Source organism: Chiloscyllium plagiosum, unplaced genomic scaffold, assembly GCF_037043375.1.
Source record: "Chiloscyllium plagiosum isolate Xiang-an unplaced genomic scaffold, Cpla_swu_hap1 HiC_scaffold_18, whole genome shotgun sequence".
NCBI lineage: Eukaryota > Metazoa > Chordata > Chondrichthyes > Orectolobiformes > Hemiscylliidae > Chiloscyllium > Chiloscyllium plagiosum.
In genome coordinates this window covers 70,305,685-70,328,233 of record NW_028270156.1, presented here as the reverse complement: position 1 = coordinate 70,328,233, position 22,549 = coordinate 70,305,685, and the positions used below count along the sequence as shown (strand labels likewise).

The 22,549-nt window shown below is 42.7% G+C and overlaps 1 protein-coding gene across 1 annotated transcript in view; it reads right to left on the bottom strand.

The window, feature by feature from the left end:
• Positions 1–22,549, bottom strand: part of LOC122557967 (inactive serine protease PAMR1) — a 155,576-nt gene that overhangs the window by 117,287 nt on the left and 15,740 nt on the right. Inside the window, exons 2-3 of the mRNA XM_043706264.2 lie at positions 12,402–12,578; positions 8,859–8,984 (exon numbers count right to left, since the gene is read on the bottom strand). Coding sequence (XP_043562199.2) covers positions 8,859–8,984; positions 12,402–12,578 — 303 coding nt within the window. The remainder of the gene's footprint in view (positions 1–8,858; positions 8,985–12,401; positions 12,579–22,549) is intronic.

Below are 22,549 nucleotides of genomic sequence, written 5' to 3'. Positions count from 1 at the left end.
CCCATTCTTCACAAAGGCCCACTGCTTCTTCTTCATTACTAGAGGGGTCAATAACCAGGGGCATAGATTACATGCAAGAGATAGAAAGCTAAGAGGAGAACTGAGGAGAAATTATCTCACTCAGACAATGATGGGAGTCACTCACTGAACTCATTGCCTAAAAGTGTGTGATGGATCAAAAATTTCAGAACAGATAATTTAACATTTCACCTATGTTGCAATGGCCTCCAGGGCTATGGCCAAGAGCTGAAAAATGAAATAAATGCAGTAAGAACTTTGTTGATACAATGGATGAAACGGTGTCCTTCTGGGATCTAAGCATCTATTATTCTATGATTTTAACTCCAGGCCATAACTGCAGAAGTTCCTGAGGCTAGTGTCCTTAGCCAAGCATCTTCAGTTGCTTCATTAATGACCTTCCTTCCATCATAAAGTCAGAAGTATGAATGATCACTGATGATTGCATAAAGGTCCATCATCATTTGTGACTCCTCAAATACTGAAGCAGTTCACACCCAAATTCAGAATGAACTGGACAATATTCAGACTTGGGCTGACAGGTGCCAAGTAACATTCTAACCACACAAGTGCCAGGCAATAACTAGCCCCAACAAAGAAGAACCTAACCGTCACCCCTTAAAATTCAACAGTATTACTGTGTCTGAATATTCAGCCTCTCACTGGCCATGGCATTTATGTGGCTGATTCAGTTGTACTTCAGTCAATGGTGACTTCCAAGATGGTGATGGTGAGTAATTCAATTATCACAGTGTTGTCAAACATCAAGGGAAAATGATTACATTCTCTTTGATTGGACATGATTGCTGCCTATAACAAATGTTGAACAAACGTTATGTGCTACGTTGTTAGTCTACTTGAATATTGTCCTGGCCTTGCTGTTTATATGGGTATTGGCAGCTTCTGAGGACTTATGAATGGAACTGAACATTGCAGTCAAAAGTGAACATTTATACTTCTGATCTTATGCAGTAGGAACCATCATTGATGAAACAGCATATAATGGTTCAGTTCAGACTGCATTGAGGAACTACTGCAGAACTCCTGGGGCTGAGACATTTGGACTCCACCAACCTGTTTGAGCTAAGTATTACTCCAGTCAGCAGGAAATTCTCTACCCGATTTGCAGCAAGTTAACATGGCTACATGATGCTAAATTCAGTCAAACGTTCGCACTGATGTCAAGGGCAGTTCATTCTCACCACAGCTTTGAAAAGCATTTAGTTGTCTATATCAAAAGGTCTGCAGCTGAGTGTTTTGGTAGAACCCAAATGAGTGTCAGTTAGCAGGTTTTGATGCAGAAGCTAGGTTTTCTAGTACATTTTTCATCACTCTCCTAAGCAGTAATTGGCCATATTGTATTTATCTTATTTTTCTTGGATAGGATATATCTGGGAACATTTCCACAGTATTGGATAGTTTCCAGTGTTGTTTCCACTGAAACAGCTTGGCTAGAGAAAAGGCCTGACCTGAAATGCAACTCTTCATCCGGAATATATCAAGGCTCACATCCTTTTCTATATCCTGTGTACTGAACTGTTTCTTAATAATACATGCAGAGAATCAAATTGGTTAAAAAATGACATCTGTAATAGCGGAGACCTCAGGGAATGGATCATCCACTCAGCCTCTCTAGCTGAAAATGATTCTCAGTACTTCGTCCTTTTTGTTTGCACTGATGTGCTCAGCTTCATCGTCATTGACAATGGGGATATTTGTGCAATTTAGAATAAGCCCAAAGGTAAGGAGGGGTGTGTGGTTTCATATTTGGGCCAAGTTTTGGCAGGCAAGACTTCTCTTAGAATCATAGAACATAGAACATAGAACAATACAGCACAGAACAGGCCCTTCGGCCCACGATGTTGTGCCGAACATTTGTCCTAGCTTAAGCACCCATCCATGTACCTATCCAATTGCCGCTTAAAGGTCGCCAATGATTCTGACTCTGCCACTCCCACAGGCAGCGCATTCCATGCCCCCACCACTCTCTGGGTAAAGAACCTACCCCTGACATCTCCCCTATACCTTCCACCCTTCACCTTAAATTTATGTCCCCTTGTAACACTCTGGTGTACCCGGGGAAAATGTTTCTGACTGTCTACTCTATCTATTCCTCTGATCATCTTATAAACGTCTATCAAGTCACCCCTCATCCTTCGCCGTTCCAATGAGAAAAGGCCTAGTACTCTCAACCTATCCTCGTACGACCTATTCTCCATTCCAGGCAATATCCTGGTAAATCTTCTCTGCACCCTCTCCAAAGCTTCCACATCTTTCCTAAAGTGAGGTGACTAGAACTGCACACAGTACTCCAAATGTGGCCTAACCAAAGTCCTATACAGCTGCAACATCACTTCACGAATCTTGAATTCAATCCCTCTGCTAATGAACGCTAATACACCATAGGCCTACTTACAAGCTCTCTCCACCTGAGTGGCAACTTTCAAAGATCTATGAAAATAGACCCCAAGATCCCTCTGCTCCTCCACCTTACTAAGAACCCTACCGTTAACCCTGTATTCTGCATTCTTATTTGTCCTTCCAAAATGGACAACCTCACACTTGACAGGGTTGAACTCCATCTGCCACTCCTCAACCCAGCTCTGCATCATATCTAAGTCCCTTTGCAGCCGACAACAGCCCTCCTCACTATCCACAACTCCACCAATCTTCGTATCATCTGCAAATTTACTGACCCACCCTTCGACTCCCTCTTCCAAGTCATTAATAAAAATTACAAACAGCAGAGGACCCAGAACTGATCCCTGCGGAACTCCGCTTGTAACTGGGCTCCAGGCTGAATATTTACCATCTACCACCACTCTCTGACTTCGACCGGTTAGCCAGTTTTCTATACAACTGGCCAAATTTCCCTCTATCCCATGCCTCCTGACTTTCCACATAAGCCTACCATGGGGAACCTTATCAAATGCCTTACTAAAATCCATGTATACTACATGCACTGCTCTACCCTCATCTACATGCTTGGTCACCTCCTCAAAGAATTCAATAAGACTTGTAAGGCAAGACCTACCCTTCACAAATCCGTGCTGGCTGTCCCTAATCAAGCAGTGTCTTTCCAGATACTCATAAATCCTATCCCTCAGTACCCTTTCCATTACGTTGCCTACTACCGAAGTAAGACTAACTGGCCTGTAATTCCCGGGGTTATCCCTATTCCCTTTTTTGAACAGGGGCACATCATTCGCCGCTCTCCAGTCCCCTGGTACCACCCCCGTTGACAGTGAAGACGAAAAGATCATTGCCAACATTCTGCAATTTCCTCTCTTGCTTCCCACATAATCCTAGGATATATCCCATCAGGCCCGGGGAACTTGTCTATCCTCAAGTTGTTCAAAATGTCCAACACATCTTCCTTCCGAACAAGTATCTCTTCTAGCTTACCAGTCCGTTTCACACTGTCCTCTTCAACAATACGGTCCCTCTCGTTTGTAAATACTGAAGAAAAGTACTCATTCAAGACCTCTCCTATCTCTTCCGACTCAATACACAGTCTCCCACTACTGTCCTTGATCGGACCTACCCTCGTTCTCGTCATTCTCATGTTTCTCACATACGCATAAAATGCCTTGGGGTTATCCTTGATCCTATCCGCCAAAGAATTTTCATGCCCTCTCTTAGCTCTCCTAATCCCTTCCTTCAGCTCCCTTCTAGCTATCCTGTATACCTCTAATGCTCTGTCTGAACCTTGTTTCCTCAACCTTATGTAAGCCTCCTTCTTCCTCTTCACAAGACATTCAACTTCCCTCGTCAACCAAGGTTCCCTCACACAACCATCTCTTTCCTGCCTGACAGGTACATACATATCAAGGACACGTCGTATCTGTTCCTTGAAAAAGTTCCACATTTCCACGACATCCTTCCCTGACAACCTATGCTCCCAACTTATGCTCCTCAGATCCTTCTTACAGCATCATATTTACCCTTCCCCCAATTGTAAAACCTACCCTGTTGCACGCACCTATCTCTCTCCATAACCAAGGTGAAAGTCACAGAATTGTGGTCACTATCACCAAAATGTTCACCCACTAACAAGCCCATCACTTGTCTCGGTTCGTTACCAAGTACCAAATCCAATATGGCCTCCCCTCTGGTACGACAATCTACATACTGAGTTAGAAAAGCTTCGTGGACACACTGCACAAACACCGCCCAAACTACTTGATCTAAAGAGCTTCCAATCAATATCTGGGAAGTTGAAATCGCCCATGACTACTACCCTGTGGCTTCTGCACCTTTCCAAAATTTGTTTCCCAATCTGTTTCTCCACATCTCTGCTCCTATTGGGGGGCCTCTCTTAGCTCTCCCTAATCCAACAAGGTGACTGCTCCTTTCCTATTTCTGACTTCAGCCCATACTACCTCCAAAGGCAGATCCCCCTCGAACTGCCTTTCTGCAGCCGTTATACCATTTCTAGTTAGCAACGCCACCCCCCCTCCTTTTTTACCACCCTCCCTAATCTTACTGAAACATCTGTAACCAGGAACCTCCAACAACCATTCCTGTCCCTCTTCTATCCACGTTTCCATGATGGCCACAACATCGTAGTCCCAGGTACCGATCCACGCCTTAAGTTCACCCACCTTATTTCTGATACTCCTTGCGTTAAAGTATACAGACTTGAACCCATCTCTGTGTCCGCAAGTATTCCCTATCAGTGCTACCTTCTCCACAGCCTCCCTACATTCTTGGACATCCTGACAAACAGCTAACCTACTTGCTGGACTACAAGCCCGGATCCCATCCCCCTGCCAAATTAGTTTAAATCTCCCTGAAGAGTGCTAGTAAACCTACCTCCCAGGATATTGGTGCCCTTCTGGTTCGGGTGCAACCCGTCCTGCTTGTACAGGTCCCACCTTCCCCAGAATGCAGTCCAATTGTCCAAATACCTGAAGCCCTCCCTCCTACACCATCCTTGCAGCCACATGTTCAACTGCACTCTCTCCCTATTCCTTGCCTCACTGTCACGTGGCACCGGCAACAACCCAGAGATGACGACTCTGTCTGTCCTAACTTTTAGCTTCCAGCCTAACTCTGAGCTCCTGAATGACCTCCCGACCCCTCTTCCTACCTATGTCGTTGGTGCCAACGTGCATCACGACTTCTGGCTGCACACCCTCCCCCTTAAGGATTCTGAAGACACGGTCCGAGACGTCTCGGACCCTGGCACCCGGGAGGCAACAAACCATCCAAGAGTCTCGCCCATGTCCAAAGAACCGCCTGTCCCTCCCTCTAACTATAGAGTCTCCAATAACTAGCGCTCTCCTCCTCTCCCCCTTTCCCTTCTGAGCCTCAGAGCCGGACCTCGTGCCAGAGACCCGATCACTGCAGCTTACCCCTGCTAGGCCTTCCCCTCCCAACAGTATCCAAAGCGGTATACTTATTGTTGAGGGGAACGACCACAGGGGATCCCTGCACTGCCTGCTTCCTCCCCTTCCCAACTCTAACTGTTACCCAGCTACCTCTGTTCTCTGGCGTAACTATGTCCCTGTAGCTTCTATCTATCACCCTCTCAGCCTCTCGAATAATCCTCAATTCATCCAACTCCAGTTCCAGTTCCCTAACGCATTCTATGAGGAGCAGGAGCTGACTGCATTTCCTGCAGATGAAGTCGGCAGGAGCATCGGTGGTCACCCCTACCTCAAACATCCTGCAGGAGGAACATTCCACTGCCTGCACTGCTATTACTCTACACTTACTCTCCAAAACAAGAACACTGAGTAGCTTACCTGTGGACTTTAAAGTTAGGTTAGAGGAAGAGGATGGGAGGGAGGCCCTACTTTATAGGGCCTGGGGTTCTAGAACACACCCACTCAAATATCAATCACTTACCTTCCCGACCAGCTCTGCGCTCCAACTTCACTTCCGCCTAGCTCGCGCCGCTCTCTGCTGTGAAAAGACCGTTGGCATCGAGGTAAGTTCTTAAATATCAATCACTTACCTTCCTGACCAGCTCTGCGCTCCAACTTCACTTCCACCCAGCTCGCGCTGCTCTCTGCTGTGATTCAATAAATCATAGACTCCCTCCAGTGTGGAAGCAAGCCATTCTGCTCATCAAGTCCACACCGACCCTCCAAACAGCATCCCACCCAGACCCACACCCTTGCCCTATCCCAGTAATTTTGCATTTCTCATGGCTACTCCATCTGGCCTACAGACCCTTGGAGACAATGGGCAATTTAGTATGGCCAATCACCAGACCTACACATTTTTGGATTGTGGGTGGAAACTGAAGCACCTGGGGAAACCCACGTAGACACCGGCAGAACGTGTTAACTCCACATAGTTGCTCAAGACTGGAATCAAACCTGGGTCGCTGGTGCTGTGAGGTAGCAGTGCTAACCACTGAGCCAATGTATCGCCCCCAGGCAAAAGAAAGCTTTTCTTTGCCTCCCATATTGTATTGGCAAATGGAACTAGATTGGTTTTGGGTATGTCGTCGGCATGGAAGAATTGGACCAAAGGGCCTGTTTCTGTGCTGTACATCTCTATGACTCTATGACTAGATGTTAACATCCCAGAACTGGATCCACAGGAATGAGAGTGAGATTTCTATAATTCAATAAACAGGCTGCTACTATTCCACAAATTTTTATGATCACTGCTTGAATGATAATTGTAGAGAGAACTACCAATCATTACAGAACCTGCTATTAAAGTCAATGGAATGAAAATGAAGCAAATGGGCAACTGTTTCACTCATCCATATTATTACCATTGCCTGAAAAGGAGAACTCAAAACTTTCACTTAGGTATTCTTCCCTTATGTGACAGACAAAAGGCAGAGAACTGACTCAGAACTTAATTAAACAAGCCCTTCTTTATTTTAATTCTTTAAGGATCAATACCCAATATAAAAGACATTCATTGCAACTTTTATTTCTTATTTCATCTAACTTCAACTTTAACTCATTTCATTTAACTGCACTTTATCTTAATACACATTAAACCCTACCCTACTTCATCTCTATAAGTTTGGCTTGAATCAAATACTACCCTGATTCAAGTGAAGTGGCCAACTTGGTTTTCTGTACAACTCCCTGTCTTCTCTGAAAGTAACTTCAGGGATGAGCTTTTCCAATATGGTCTGAAGGATTCTTCAGAGAAAAATGATTTTGTTCTGATAACTTTTATTCGAAAAATGTGCTCAGTCTCCTGAAAGGTCTCTGGCACTCAGTTAATGAATTTTTCAAATCCTGATCACTGTTTGATCCTAGCCAATGGAATTTACTGGTAAACAATTCCCAAATGTTTACAATTTACTCTCCATATAAGGTAATAGTGGTGTCATGATATCTAGTAGATCACCATGACATCTGCCTTATTTGGTCAACACAGGAAACTGCAGGTCACAGCTTACAGAACAGCTCACAACATGTCCTGACTGATGTTTAGCTGACGTCAGAGTCTAAGCTCGCTTATCCAAAATTCCCAGCACACTTGATTGTAGCTCTTACAATCTTATCAGCATGTCTGCTGCTGGTCAGCTGACCACATTATCTATGTGTAGGTGAGTACTGCAGATGCTGGAGATTAGAGTCAAGATGAGAGTGGTGCTCCTCGGATGCTGCCTGACCTGCTGTGCTTTTCCAGCACCACTCTCATCTTGACACATTATCTATGCAGTGAGGATGAAAATCTATTTCATTGTAATCACAGAAATTGTTGGAAAAACTCAGCAGGTCTGGCAGCAGCATTCTGACGAGGGATCACTAGACCCAAGACATAAACTCTGCTTTCTCTCCACAGATGCTCCCAGACCTGCTGAGATTTTCCAGTTGTAGTGATTGTGACGAGATCAGCCAGCTGGACATCAATGAAACATATTTACGCTCCATGCTATCAAAGATCTTTGATTTTTTCTTCCCCACACCTTTTCCCTGATTCTGTACTTGTTTAAGATCTGTTTCATCTTCATTATGTGGAGGAGCCAGTGTTGGATTGGGGTGGCCAAAGTTAAAAATCACACAACACTAGGTTAAAATCCAACAGGTTGATTTGGAAGCACTAGCTTTTGGAGCGCTGCTCCTTCATCAGGTGAAGTCAAACTGATGAAGGAGCAGTACTCCGAAAGCTAGTGCTTCCAAATAAACCTATTGGACTATTACTTAGCATTGCATGATTTTTAACTTTGTTTCATCTTCAGTAATCAGGGCCCAACAAACTTGCCCTACACGTCTTCATCTACAAGCTTTAACAACAATCCGTTCATGGCCACAGTGCAAGATTGGGCAGAAGTCACACTCCCAGTGATGCTACCAGAACTGGAATGCTACCAGTTGGGTGGTAGCTGGGGCAGAATATCCACCTTGCTCCAGGAGATCTGGCAGGAACATGAGCCCAGTAAAGATGGGAACCCTGATCGTAAACAACCAGCATCTAATTCCAACAAGGTTCCTGGAAAATGCTGCAATAGGGCTGCCACTGGCTCTCCAGCAGATGACAGGCCAACTACTGAGGCCATTAAATTTGATCAAGCACAGGTAACTCTGTTACTCTCTCAACAAATGCTGCCTGAATTGCTTAGTATTGCTGGTGTCTTGGTTTATTACTATTTTGCCCTGTACCAGATGCGCAGCTTTGTTCTGTGCAAATGTCTGCCCTAACTGTGACAGCCCTTCAAGGTAATTCATGTAAGTCACATTAAGTGATATCAAAGATCTTGATAAAGTTCCACATAAATAAATGTCTGCTTTGTTCAATCTCAGTGAGGTCTTTCAATCAGTTACGGGTGTAGCTCTGTTCCTTTACATAGGATGCCATCGAGACAGATGATCGTTGAAGGATTACAGAAATTCAAGCCCCTTGACAATACTTACTCATACAGTCTCCCCCTGACCAGCCAGCATGGCACTCTGAGCAATAAAGTCCTTTGATGTAGAAATCATCCAACGTTCCCCATGATCCGTTGTTACATCCCTTACAGTTGTCAAAGATGATGCAGCCTGCAACAAAATCAAAATATTTCAAATTTCCAAGCATTTTTCATCAACTCTCATCTCACCTGAAGATCTCTATATTCAAATCAGTGGAGCAATCCAAATAAGATCTGCAAGATGGCAGTTGAGAGTCCTGTATCCATCTTTGGGCTCTGCTTTATCGTAGAGATATTGAGGCAATAGATAGAGCACAAAGCAGATGTCATCTGATAAGAGGAAGTACAAACAAAAAAATGCTTGAAAATTCAGAAGTGGGGATTACAGGATAATTTGGTAGAGGTACTTTACATGATAGAAGTATGGGACTCAGAATGAATGAGGTATCTAGAAGAAACATTATAGATATGATCAAATGTTACTGCTTTACGGAAGGAAGATTTTGTTTCCTGCTGTCATCATAAGGACAATGGTGATAGACTTCTTAATAGTGAAAGCCTAGTGACAAACTTCAAGAGGACATTGGCTGGCTGAATGGGCAGACGAGTGAAGGATAAAATTAATAAAATTATATGTGAACAAATGTGAAGTGATATGAGAAAAAGATGAGGAAAAACAAGAAACAATAAAGGATGAAATTCTAAAGCAGGTGTAGGAACAGAGAGACCGAGTGGTATACGAGCACAAATCTTTATGTATGCATATAATCCTCGCATCATTTGCAAAAATATCTGTGGAGATACAGTGATGCTACCAAATGTATAGAGTTTCTTCAGCATTTTCTACTTTCAGTCAATTCTTTGTCATTATGTGATCATGGCTGGTCACCATGATCTCATCCAACTGGCCATTCAAATCTAGACAGTGCACACCGCGGGCTATTTGACAATGCAAACAATTTTGCCCAATTTTACTGCTTTACCTACGGGATTTTCATAAGGAATTAATGAAGTGTAGGAAATAAGTAATAAAGTAAAAGGAAACATAACTCAGTGATTGTTTCTTGGAGTTTAATTTAGATAAATGTGAGGTGCTACATTTTGGCAAATCAGAGCAGGACTTATACAGTTAATGGTAAGGCCCTGGGGAGTGTTGCTGAACAAAGAGACCTTAGAGTACAGGTTCATAGTTCCTTGAAAATGGAGTCACGAGACATTTGGTATGTTTGCCTTTATTGGTCAGTGCATTGAATACAGGAGTTGGGAGGTCATGTTGTGGCTGATCAGAACATTGGTTTGGCCAATACTGGCATACTGTGTGCAATTCTGGTCTCCCTGCTACAGGAAGGATGTTTGAGATCTTGGAGAAGATTTGAAGCTCAGGTTGTGGATCAGGTTACCAGTTTGCTCACTGAGCTGTTAGGTTTGTTTTCAGATGTTTCATCACCATGCTAGGTAACATAATCAGTGAACCTCCAGTGAAGGGTTAGTATTCTGTCCCACTTGCTATTTATGTGTCTTGCTTTGTTATTGTGAGTGATATCATTTCTCGTTCTGTTTCTGACAGGCTGGAAAATGGGGTCCAAATCTCTATGTTTGAATATGGAGTACTGGTTTGAATACCAGGCCTCTAGGAATCCCCGTGCATATTTTTGTTTGGCCTGTCCCAGGATGGATGCATGGTCCCAATCGAACTGGAATCCCTCTTTGTGTACGGATACTATTGATAGTTGGTGTCTTTTGGTGGCTAGTTGATGCCCATGTATCCTGGTGGCTGGTTTCCTGTCGGTTTGTCCTGTGTAACGTTGTTGCAGTCTTTGCAGGGTATTTTGTATATTATGTTCGTCCTGCTGGCTGTGGATACAGGGTTCTTTAAATTCATCAGTAGGTATTTTAGTGTGGTAGTATGTTTGTGGGCTACCATGATGCTTAGGGGCCAAAGTAGTCTGGTGGTCATCTCTGAAATGTCTTTGATGTATGGTAGGGCAACTAGAGTCTCTGGGCATGTTGTGTCTTCTGGTTTTGGTTTGCTGTGCAGGCATCGGTGGACTATGCTTATTGGTTAACCGTTATTCCTGGGTACATTGCACAGGTGTTTCTCCTTGGCTTCTCATAGTTCCAGGGTGCTGCAGTGTGTTGTGGCTCATTTGAATAGTGTCTTGATGCAACTCCATTTGTGGGTGTTGGGATAGTTGCTTCTGTAGTTGAGTAACTGGTCAGTGTGTGTGGCTTTCTTGTAAATGCTGGTCTGCAGTTCTCCATTGGCTTTTCAGTCTACCATGACGTCCACGAAGGGGAGTCGGTTATTGGTCTTTTCCTCTTTGGCGAACTTGATACCGGTAAGGATGTTGTTTATGCAATTGTGGGTTTCTTCTAGTTTGTCACATTTCATGATGATAAAGGTGTCATCCACATAGCAGAACCAAAGCTTAGGCTGGATCATGGGAAGGGCTGTTCGTTCTAACCTCTGCATAACTGCTTCTGCTCTAAGTCCTGATATTGGTTATCCCATAAGCATCCTGTTGATTTGTTTGTCGATCATGTCGCTGAATGTGGAAGGATATTGTGAAACTTGTAAGGGTTCAGAAAATATTTACAAAGATGTTGCCAGAGTTGGAGGCTTTGATCTGTAAGGAGAGGCTGAATAGACTGAGGCTATTTTCCCTGGAGCAGTGGAGGCTGAGGAGTGACCTTATAGAGGTTTATAAAATCATGAGGAGCATGGATAGGGTAAATAGACAAGGTCTTTTCCCTGGAGTCGGGGAGTCCAAAAACTAGATGTCATAGGTTAAAGGTGAGAGGGGAAAGATTTAAGGGATCTAAGGGGCAACTTTTTCATGCAGAGAGTGGTGAGCGTATGGAATGAGCTGCCAGAGGAAGTGGTGGAGGCTGGTACAACGACAACTGGATGGGTATGGTATATGAATAGAAAGGGTTGCGAGGGATATGGGCCAGATGCTGGCAAATGGCACTAGATTTATTTAGGATATCTGATCAGCATGGACAAATTGGACTGTTTGGTCTGTTCTTGAGCTGTATATCTCTATGACTCTAAATAGAGATATTAAGGCCATTAAGGCCAAATGTATTAACCTAAAGTGTTCGCTTTAATTCCATAAAGAAAGATTTGTTTTTGAACTTGTAATCATTATGCTGGCAGTGGGTGGGCGATGTAGTGCTTTGGGTTGTTGGATTATATTATTTGCGTCTTTAATTCCATATTTAATGATCTCATTATTTTAAACATTCAATTGGTGCCTTGGGTTCAAGTCTAACCTGCTCCAGGGATGTGTCATAACATCTCTCAGCAGGTTGATTAGAAAATATTCAAACATCCTGTGGAGAGTCAGAAAGCAAGACATGAGGTCACCACTACAGGAAAGGGCAAAGGTCAGTTTGCTCTCCTAGTTCACTCTTAGTTTGTCTGCTTACTCAGTAGGTATCTGCTGGAGAAGAAAATTACAACATTACACTGGCAACGTAAATGGGTAATAAAGCATACTACATTTGGGCATTCACTGCCATTCCATTTGGGAACTCAGTATACCTGGGTGTATCAAACAAGAGTCGCATTCATCTTCCTCATTCCGGCAGCATGGGACAGAATATCCCACAACCTCATCCTTCCCAGGACAAACACATTCAATCTGATCCGTTTCACAACAATCTCGACACATGATATTCCACTCGGCCCCTGGACAGTCTTCATTAATTAAAGTATAACCTGTGAAACAGAAAAACAAAATTGCAGAATTGTTAACATTTCTGTTAATTCTGAGTGATTACTTGTATTCTAAGTTAGGTAACGAACAAGTAAAACAAAAGCTGTTAGAGATCTACAGCTGCTGAATATAAGAGTGAGAGAAATCATTTTCATTGGTAAGAAATCCACAAGAGGGTGCAATGTATGACTATAAAACCACACGATAGAAGAGCAGAACTAGGCCATTTGGCCCGTCAAGTCTGGTCCACCATTCAATCATGGCTGATATATTTCTCAACCCCATTCTCCTGCCTACTTCATCCCCTTGCCAAACAAGAACCTAGCTACCTATCTCAGTTTCAAACAGATTCAATGACTTGGGCTTCACAGTCTCTGCAGTGATGAGTCACCAACTTCTGGCTGAAGAAATTCCTCCCCTTCTCAGTTCTAAAGGGTCACCCCTTCACACTGAGGCTGTGCCCTTGGATCCTAGTCTCTCCTACTAGTGGAAATATCCTCTCTATGTCCCCTCTATCCAGCCCTCTCAATATTCTGTACTGTTTCAATCAGACACCCTCTCATCCTTCTAAACTTCATCAAGTACGACTCTGAGTCCCCAAAAATCCTCATATGACAAGCTTTTCAGTCCCAGGACCATTCTTATGACCCTCCTCTGGACCCTCTCCAAGGTCAACACAACCTTTCTTGGAAACTGCTCACAATATTCCAAATGCTGTCTGACCAGAGCCTTACACAGCCTCAGCAGTATGTCTCTGCTCTTATATTATAACACTCTTAAAATGAATGCCAACACTGCATCTGCCTTCCTAACTGCAAACTGATCCTTTATGTTTACCTGAAGAGAATCCTGAACTAAGACTCCCTAAGTCCCTGTATGCTTCAGATTTCTGAAGCCTTCCCTGTACAGAAAATAGTCTGCGCCTTTATTCTTCCTATAGAAGTTCATAACCTCACACTGTTCCACATTATATTCCATCTGCCTCTTCTTTGCCCACTCTCCTAGCCTGGCCAAGTCCTTCTGCAGCCTTTCCATCTACTTAACACCATCATTCTCTCCACCTATCACTGTGTCATCTGCAAACTTAGTAACAATGCCCTCAGTTCCTTTGTCCTAATCATTAATGTATAATGTGAATAGATTAGATTAGATTCCCTACAGTGTGGAAACAGGCCCTTCGGTTCAACAAATCCACACCGCCCCTCTGAAGAGTAACCCACCCAGACCCATTTTCCTCTGACTAATGCACCTAACACTATGGGCAATTTAGAATAGCCAATTCACCTGGCCTGCACAACTTTGGACTGTGAGAGGAAACTAAGAGAAAGTGAGGACTGCAGATGCTTGAGACCAGAGTTGAAAAGTGTGGTGCTGGAAAAGCGCAGCAGGCCAGGCAGCATCCGAGGAGCAGGAGAATCAACATTTTGGGCATAAGCCCTTCATGAAGAAGGGCTTATGCCTGAAACGTCGATTCTCCTACTCCTCGAATGCTGCCTGGCCAGCTGCGCTTTTCCAGCACCACACTTTTCAACACTGTGAGAAGAAACCCAAGCAGACACAGGGAGAATGTGCAAACTCCATACAGACAGTCACCCAAGACAGTCACCCAAGGCTAGAATTGGACCTGGGTTCCTGGCGCTGTGAGGTGTGGTTGTGGTCCAAAATCTAACACTTGCAGAACTTTTCTACTCACCATTTACAACCTCTTTATCCCTATTTTCTGTTTTCTGGCAGTCAGCCAATCCTCTATCCATGTCAGTACCTTGTCCCTAACACCATGGGCTCTCATCTTATTTAGCAGCCTCCTGTATGACACTTTGTGAAAGGCCTTTTGGAAATCCAAATAGATCATGTCCACTGGGTCTCCTTTGTCTAACTTGCTCGTTCCCTTATCAAAGAATTCTAACAGATTTGTCAGGCATGACCTCCCCTTGATGAAACTGTGATGTCTCTGCCCTTTTTACCATGCAATTTCAAATAGTCCACAATGTCATCCTTAATACGGGATTTGAAAATCTTATCAAAGACTGAAGTCAGACTAAGCGGCCTATTTTTTCCTGCTTCTGCCTCCTTTCTTAATCGGGGTGTTACATTAGCCATTTTCCAGCCCTCTGGCCCTTCCCTGACTCCAGGGATTCCTGAAAGATCACCATCAATGCTTCTACAATCACCTCAGTTATTTCCTTCAGGAAATTAAGTTAGACTGTTCGGAAGTGAAATTTGGAAGCAATTTTTCACACAATCTTAGGGAGTTCTAGAAATATCTCCCCCCAAAAAACTGCAAGTGTTGGGTCCATTGTAATTTTCAAGACTGCAATAGATAAATGTCTATTGCCAAAAGATTATCAAAACATATGGGGCAAAGAGGGATAAATGAATTGTCCAGCTGAAAAGCAGGACAAATCAGAGGTTGAATTTTGTATTCCAAAGATATATTATATTCATGATTTTTACAAAGCTACATCACAAATAAGTACAACTTCAAAATTAAGGAGTTTTCAATATAATGCAACCTGTCCCCAAACAATATATTGCACTCAATATGACTGTATTCTTTTAATATTTACAAATTAAATTCCATGCCAGTATATAGTGGAGGGCAAAAGAATTCCTATTTGAAATACAGAGAAGGCATAGTGTATGTTCCTTGTACAGCAGACAGTCTGAGAGGGTTTTACAGTTTCCAGCCCCTCAGTGTACTATGGCTGAAAGGCCTCAGGCAGTGATCTTTCCTCATTGTGGCTCAGCAGTGATTGACTCAACCTTTAATCCATCCCTCAGCATGAAGTCTTCGACCTTGAATTGATTTGATGATTTGATTTACAATTGTCACATGTACCTAGGTACAGTGAAAAGTTTTGTTTTGCTTGCAGTACAGGAAGATTATACCGTACAAAGTGCATAGGGATAATAGAACAGAACGAGAAATACATTGTTAGGGCTGCAGAGAAGGTGCACAAAGAGCGAGATCAGCATTAAATTTAAAATCGGAGACATCCAACCAGAAGAATAAAAATGCTAGTGCGTTAACACTAGCTAGTGCCTCCAAATAAACCTGCTGGACTATAACCTGGTGTTATGTGATTCTTAACTTTGTCCACCCCAGTCCAACACCAGCTCCTCCGCATCTTGAATCTGTTGGTTTGTGTGCTAAACTTTTGTATCTTCTGTCCATCAGAAAACACTGGAAGAGATTGTAACCAGGGCGGGAGAGGTCTTTAAAGATGTTGGCTGCCTTTCCAAGGCAGTGAGAAGTATCGACAGAGTCAACGGATGGAAGGTTGGCTTGCAATTCTCTGTAGTTTCTTACAGTCAACAATGTGCACACTAACAGCAAATTTAAGCAGAAGATGGTGGCATTGTTCATGTACAGGGAGGCTGTAATCTGAGTGCCTCCATTACTTGGAACTATAATCCCTCTTCTGCCTGCATCCAGCCTAATAGACTTAACAAGTGGTTATATACAACAAAAAAAGGACACCAACAGTAAGATTGTCCTGGAACAGACAGCTCGGCCAGATGCATCCATGCTGCATCTATCTGCAGTTTTACTGAAGACATTGTGCAATTTAGCATCTTTCACCACTTTCATTAGAAGTTTGGACATGGCATCCAGGATACTGTTGGACTTGCCACATTGTCCAGCCAAATCCATGTTGCAGATGAAGTCACAGTCTAGAATGACTGACCTGGACGTCACCAGCTGTGCTGGGAGCTGCCAAAGGGCATCCATCCTTTTCAGCTGGGGCATACATATCAATTAATCCAAGCAAAGCATTTGTGTACATTAGATCTGCTATCATGAGGTACTAACACACCATCTCCTTAAAGCTGGAGGTGGTGATGTTACTTTCCTGCAGCAGAACACACAGGCCAGGGGAATGTGAGCCTTTTCCTCCTCAGCAGATCGATGGCTAAATAACTGACTCCTTTTCTCAGCCTGACAAGAACTGAAATCCAATATGCTTTAATTCAAGGCAGTCGAAGCTACTGGAAATCCAATCATAGTCACATAAAGGCTAGATCAGTAATCAAGTTGATTTCCCTCACTTACAATTTTAAATTTTCAATACAATCTGACAATCTTGTGGTCACTTTCGCTGATAGCATCTTTATGTAATCAGAATTGTTATACTGAGCTTAAATTCACAAGCTGCCATCATGGAATTTGAACAAAAGTCCTCTGATGGTTAGATCAGATTACAAGTTCAGAAAAACAGCCATTGCATGACTCTAAAGTTCACTTTTCTCTGACGACAATCCATGTGGATAAATATTACCAGACCTTGGAATGAACTCAGTACAGCCATTGCATCAATTTAAGATTAAAGATAATATTCAGTGCTGGCCCATTTATAATCAAGCTATCTCAGCCTCCCCTCCCCTCCCCTCCCAATATCCCATCCTGTCACCTGGCAAATTCTACAAAATAGCTGAAATGCAGATGCTTCCACTCATTATCGATCAGCACATAATTAGTCTGCTAGTTGTGAAAACAATATCCATTGCAACCTTAATTTAAATTAGGTCAGAACACAATGAGCCTTGATCTGAAGAAAGGTCAGTGATCTGAAAATTAATCTGTTTCTCTCTTCACAAATGATGCCAGACCTGTTGAGTATTTCCAGCATTTTCAGATTTTGTTTGTCAAATAATACATAATTTATAATGTCAAGAGATTACTAATGAATACTTTCCAAAGCTATGGATGCTGAAAATCCTCTGTGGCAAACTCTTTAAGTGCCTCCATCTTCCATTCTAATATTATTCCAGCTGATAGTTCCAAATGTCAAATGAATTTACCATTAATAGGGTCTAGGGAGAAGCAAATATCTAGAAATAACCACAGTGGTTAGCACTGCTGCCTCACAGCATAAGGGACCCAGGTTCAATTCCAGCCTCAGGCAACTGTCTGTGTGGAGTTTGCATGTTCTCCCAGTGTCTGTATGGGTTTCCTCCAGGTGCTCCGGTTTCCTCTCACAGTCCAAAGATGCTAGGTAAATTGGCCATGCTAAATTGCCCATAGTGTTATGCGCATTAGTCAGAGGGAGATGGGTCTGGGTGGGTTGCTCATCGGAGGGTTGGTGTGGACTTGTTGGACCAAAGGGCCTGTAGGGAATCTAATCTAATCTACAATTCAGTCCAGGGCCAATTCACAGAAACTGAGAATAATTTGAGGTATTGCTCACTGTGCACTGAAAGGATACATTCAGTAACTTCACCTAATACCTAATTTCACTAGACATTCAAATATCAGTGTTTCTGTTGTGGATCACTTACTGGCACTTTTCACCTTAAACGTTGACCCACTCTCTGTAACCTGAATATAATACAGTTGTTGGCTGCCCTTAAGTTCCATTAACATCCAAAATAGCAGTTACTGATATTGGATGCACGTCTAAATCAATTAAACACAAGTTCTTAGGGGATATCTGAATAGATACAATTAATTGCTACCAGGTAAAAGGGGAATATAGATCATTAAAAGGATTGATACGTGGCACCTCTTTTCTCTTTAAGAAAGAAGAATGAAGGGCAAAATTATGAAACAGTTTTGATAGTGTGAATATAGGGAATGTTACCTTTTGTTAGGAAGGGCATATTAGATGCCATCAACATAAGATAGCCACCAAGAAATCCAGTATGGAACTCGAAAGAATCTTCCCTACCCAGGGAATGCTGAACATGTGTAACTTACTATAATGGAAAGTGGTCGAAGCAATCAGTTTTCTTTTAAATTTTTGACATCACTAACAAGGACAGTTTGTTGCCCATCCCTAATTTTCTTGAAGAAAGTGATACTGAGCCACCTTCTTGAACTGTTGCAATGTAGATACACCCACCATGTTGTTAGGATAGGAGTTTCAGATTTTTGATCCAGTGACAGGGAAAGAATAATGATATATTTCCAATCATGATGGTATATAGCTTGATGGGGGACTTGCTAGTGGTGCTATTCCCATGCATGTACTGCCTTTTTCCTTCTAGGTTGTAGAGTTTGAAGTTTGAGAGGTGCTATAAAAGAAACCTAATTGAGTTTCTGCAATGCGTCTTATTGATGGTATACATTGCTGCCACTGTTTATTGGTAGTGGAGGAAGTAAACGTGGTGCCAAGGGGTTGTTTTGACTTAAATGGTATAAAGCTTCTTGAGTGCAGGATCTACACCAGTCCAGACAAATAGAAAATATTCTATCAAACTCCAGACTTGTAGATATCGAATAGGCTTAAGGGAATCATGATATGGGTTACTTGCAGCAGAATTCCTAGTCTACATTTGCAATTATAACTTCAGTGTTTGTATCGCTGGTCTAGCTCCCAGACAGTCTTTAGGTTATTGATAGTAGGAGACTCAGCAATGATAAAAGTCATACGGAGATGGCTAGATTTTCTCTTAATGGAGACAATCATTGTTGCTTGTGTCACAAGTAAGCAATTTGACACTTCTCCGCCCAGGCCTGAATATTATCCAGATAGTTATCTGTGGTCATGGATTGCTTTTGTATGTCTCAGCAGATAGTGCTTTACATCAGCAACATCACCACTTCTGACCTTATTCTGGAGGGACTATTATTGAGAGAACAGCTGAAATTGCTTGAGCCCAGTACTCTATTCTGAGGAATTCCTGCAACATAGTCATGCAACTAAGAGGAAATTTAGCTTAAAGAGGTTAGATTAGATTAGATTCCCTACAATGTGGAAACAGAGCAGCAAGAGAGGATGCAAAGAATAAACTAAGACCCAACCTCATGGATCCAGCTTCATGAAGAAACCAGGCTTGGGGTTCAAAGCTACAAGAATAGGTAAAGAATAAACTGAAGCCTAGGCTCAGGAAGGCAATGTGACCTGTGGTGACTGCAGAATATCCAAGCTCCTGGAGTGTGATCCAGGGCAAACATGTCTTAAGGCAGCACCTACAGTTGCAGGACCTTCGGCTCAGAGTGAGTGGACTGGAGGTGGAGCTACAGATGCTGACTAACATCAGGAAAAGGGAAAATTCCCTATAAACTTTATTCCAAAGGAGAGGCCACAACGAGGAGCAGAGGACTACTGCTATATATTTGGGCAGTAGCTGAATCCCAAGACTCTACACTTATAGTGTATCCCACCCATCCTCCTCCTCTAACCATAAAAAAGGGTCTCTCATGTGTTGCTAAGGCAAGGCGTTCACACTTATATTTACTGCGTCTCATGTCATAGATTAAAAGTTTACTATTAGTTGGTTGGTTGAATATGACCATAGAGAAGTACTAGAAATTATTTAACTCATAAATTTGTATAAATTAATTAAATAAGTAGAGATGGCTGGACAGGTGATATGCTGTAGCTGTATGGTGTGGGAGCTGGTTGATCCCATTGTGAATGGCAGTGACTACATCTGTAACAAGTGTTGGTTGCTGGAGAAACTCCAGATCAGAATTGATGATCTGGAATCTGAGCTTCAAACATTGCGGCGCATCCAGGAGGGGGAGAGTTACCTCGACGCTTTGTTTCAGGAGGCAGTCACATCCGGTAGATTAAATAATTCAAACTCAGTTAATGATCAGGGAGCGATTGTAACTGAGGCAGGTAGAGGGATTCTGAGTTCAGGAGTGGAGGAGCCTCAGGTATGAGATTTTTGCTCCCTGTATGGATGAGGAAAAGGGCTGTGAACAGGATGAGTCAGCTGATCATGGCACCATGATGCAGAAGGCCATTCAAGAGGGGGGATCAAAAGTACAATTAGTTGTTATAGGGATTCTACAATTAGGGGGACAGATAGCATCCCTTGTGAGCCAGATCGGGAGTCCTGCATGGTGTGTTGCCTGCCCGGTGCCAAGGTACAGTGCATCTCCAATCAGCTTGAAAGGATATTTGAGTGGCAGAAGGAGGATTCAGTTGTTGTGGTCCACTTTGGCACCAACAACATAGGCAAGGCTAGGGCGGAGGACCTGTTTGGGGATTATCAAGTACTTGGAAGGAAATTGAAGAACAGGTCGTCAAGGGTCATAATTTCTGGATTACTGCCCGAGCCACATGCTAATTGGGATAAGGATAAGAAAATTAGGGAAATAAACACTTGGCTAAGAGATTGGTGTGCGAAAGAGGGATTCCATTTCATGGGGCATTGGCAAGTGTTTTGGAACCGGAGGGATCTGTACCGATGGGATGGTCTCCACCTGAACCGATCTGGAACCAGTGTTCTGGCAAAAAGGATAAATAGGGTGGTCACTAGGATGTTAAACTTGTGAGTCGGGGAGAAGGGAAAGGGAAAGCAACGGGCAGTATGGAGTCAAGTAGAAAGATAAGCAGCAGGTTAGCATGTGTGCAGGCTTTAAGTTCAAGGCAGGCTAGGAATGAAACAAAAAGGAATGATAACTTAGGGCATATTACTAGAGATGTTGGAAATCATGAGGATAAGAAAATTAGCATTAAGGCACTTTATCTAAATGCTTGTAGTATTCGTAGTAAAGCAGATGAATTAACGGCACAAATCATCGTGAATGATTATGATGTGGTTGCAGGGGATTCAGGACTGGCAGTTAAACATTGCAGGGGATTCAGGACTGGCAGTTAAACATTCAAGGATTTACAACTTATCAAAAAGACAGGCACCCGGGCAGAGGAGGTGGGGTTGCCTTGTTAGTTAAGCATGAGATTAAACCTATGGCACAAAGGCAAAAGAACCATAATGGGAGTTATGTACAGACCTCCCAGCAGTGGTCAGGACCAGGGATGCAATGTTGTGCAATTTATATCAATAACCTCCGGGGGGAGTGCAAAATATGATGGCTAAATTTGCAGATGAAACAAAGATGGGTAGGAATGTATGTTGTGACGCAAACATATGGAGGACTGCAGACCAACATAAAGACATTGAATGAGTAAGTGAAAATCTGTCATGTCAAATATAATACAGAAAAATGCGATATTGTTCACTCTGGCAGAAAAAAATTAAAAAGCAAATCATTACTTAAATGGAGAATATCTTCACAATTCTGAGGTGCAGAGGGATCTAGATGTTCTAGTGCATGAATCACAAAACATCAGTTCGCAGGTGTAGTAAATAATCAAGAAAGTAATGAAATTCTATCTTTTATTATGAGGAATTGAACATAAAAGTGAAGATGTTATACTTTAGTTGAACTGGGCAGTGGTAACACCACATCTCAAATATTTTGTGCAGTTTTGGCCCCGTTAAGAAAGGATAAAAATGTTTTGGAGGCTGTTCAGAGGAAGTTTATGAAATTGATACTTGGAATAAGCAGACCGTCCTATGAGGTGAGTTCTGGATTTGAGGAGTGGACTTAGTTTCACTGGAGTTTAAAAGAATGAGTGTGGACACAACCAAAGCACATAAGGTTCTAAACCCTCCTGGCGAGGTGGATGTTGAAAGATGTTTCCTCTTTTTGAGTACAGATCTAGTGGGCAACATTTTAAAACCAGGAGTCATCCTTTCAGGACAGAGATGAGAAGATTTTGATTTCTTTCAGAGGGTTGTGAAACTTTGAAATTCTCTGCCTCAGAAAGCTGTGGAGGGAGGATCATTGAATATTTTAATGCTGAGTTAGGTTGATTCCTTTGCCTAACAAGAATCTAAGGTTATCTGGATTAAATGGGAATGTAGTATTCAAAACACAATAGATCTGCTATGATCTTATTGAATGGTGAAGCAGACTGACCAGCTTAAAGGCTGACTTCTGCTTCTCATTCAGATGCCCTCCAACAATTAAAACAATGTTCCTTTCTGCTAGGTATGACTCTGATCAGTGGACAGCTTTCCTCCTAATTTCTGTTGACTGGAGTTTGGTTCAGGCTCCTTGATGTCATATTTGATCAAATCGTTGACTTAATATTACCTCCAGTTCAGCTGTTTTGTGCAGATTTGGACTAAGGCTGTAAAAAGGTCAAAGGCTCGTGGTCCTGATATCATCCAAAGTAAGCCTCAGTTTACTGCTGAATAAGTGCTGTTTGCTAATACTCTCAATGATACC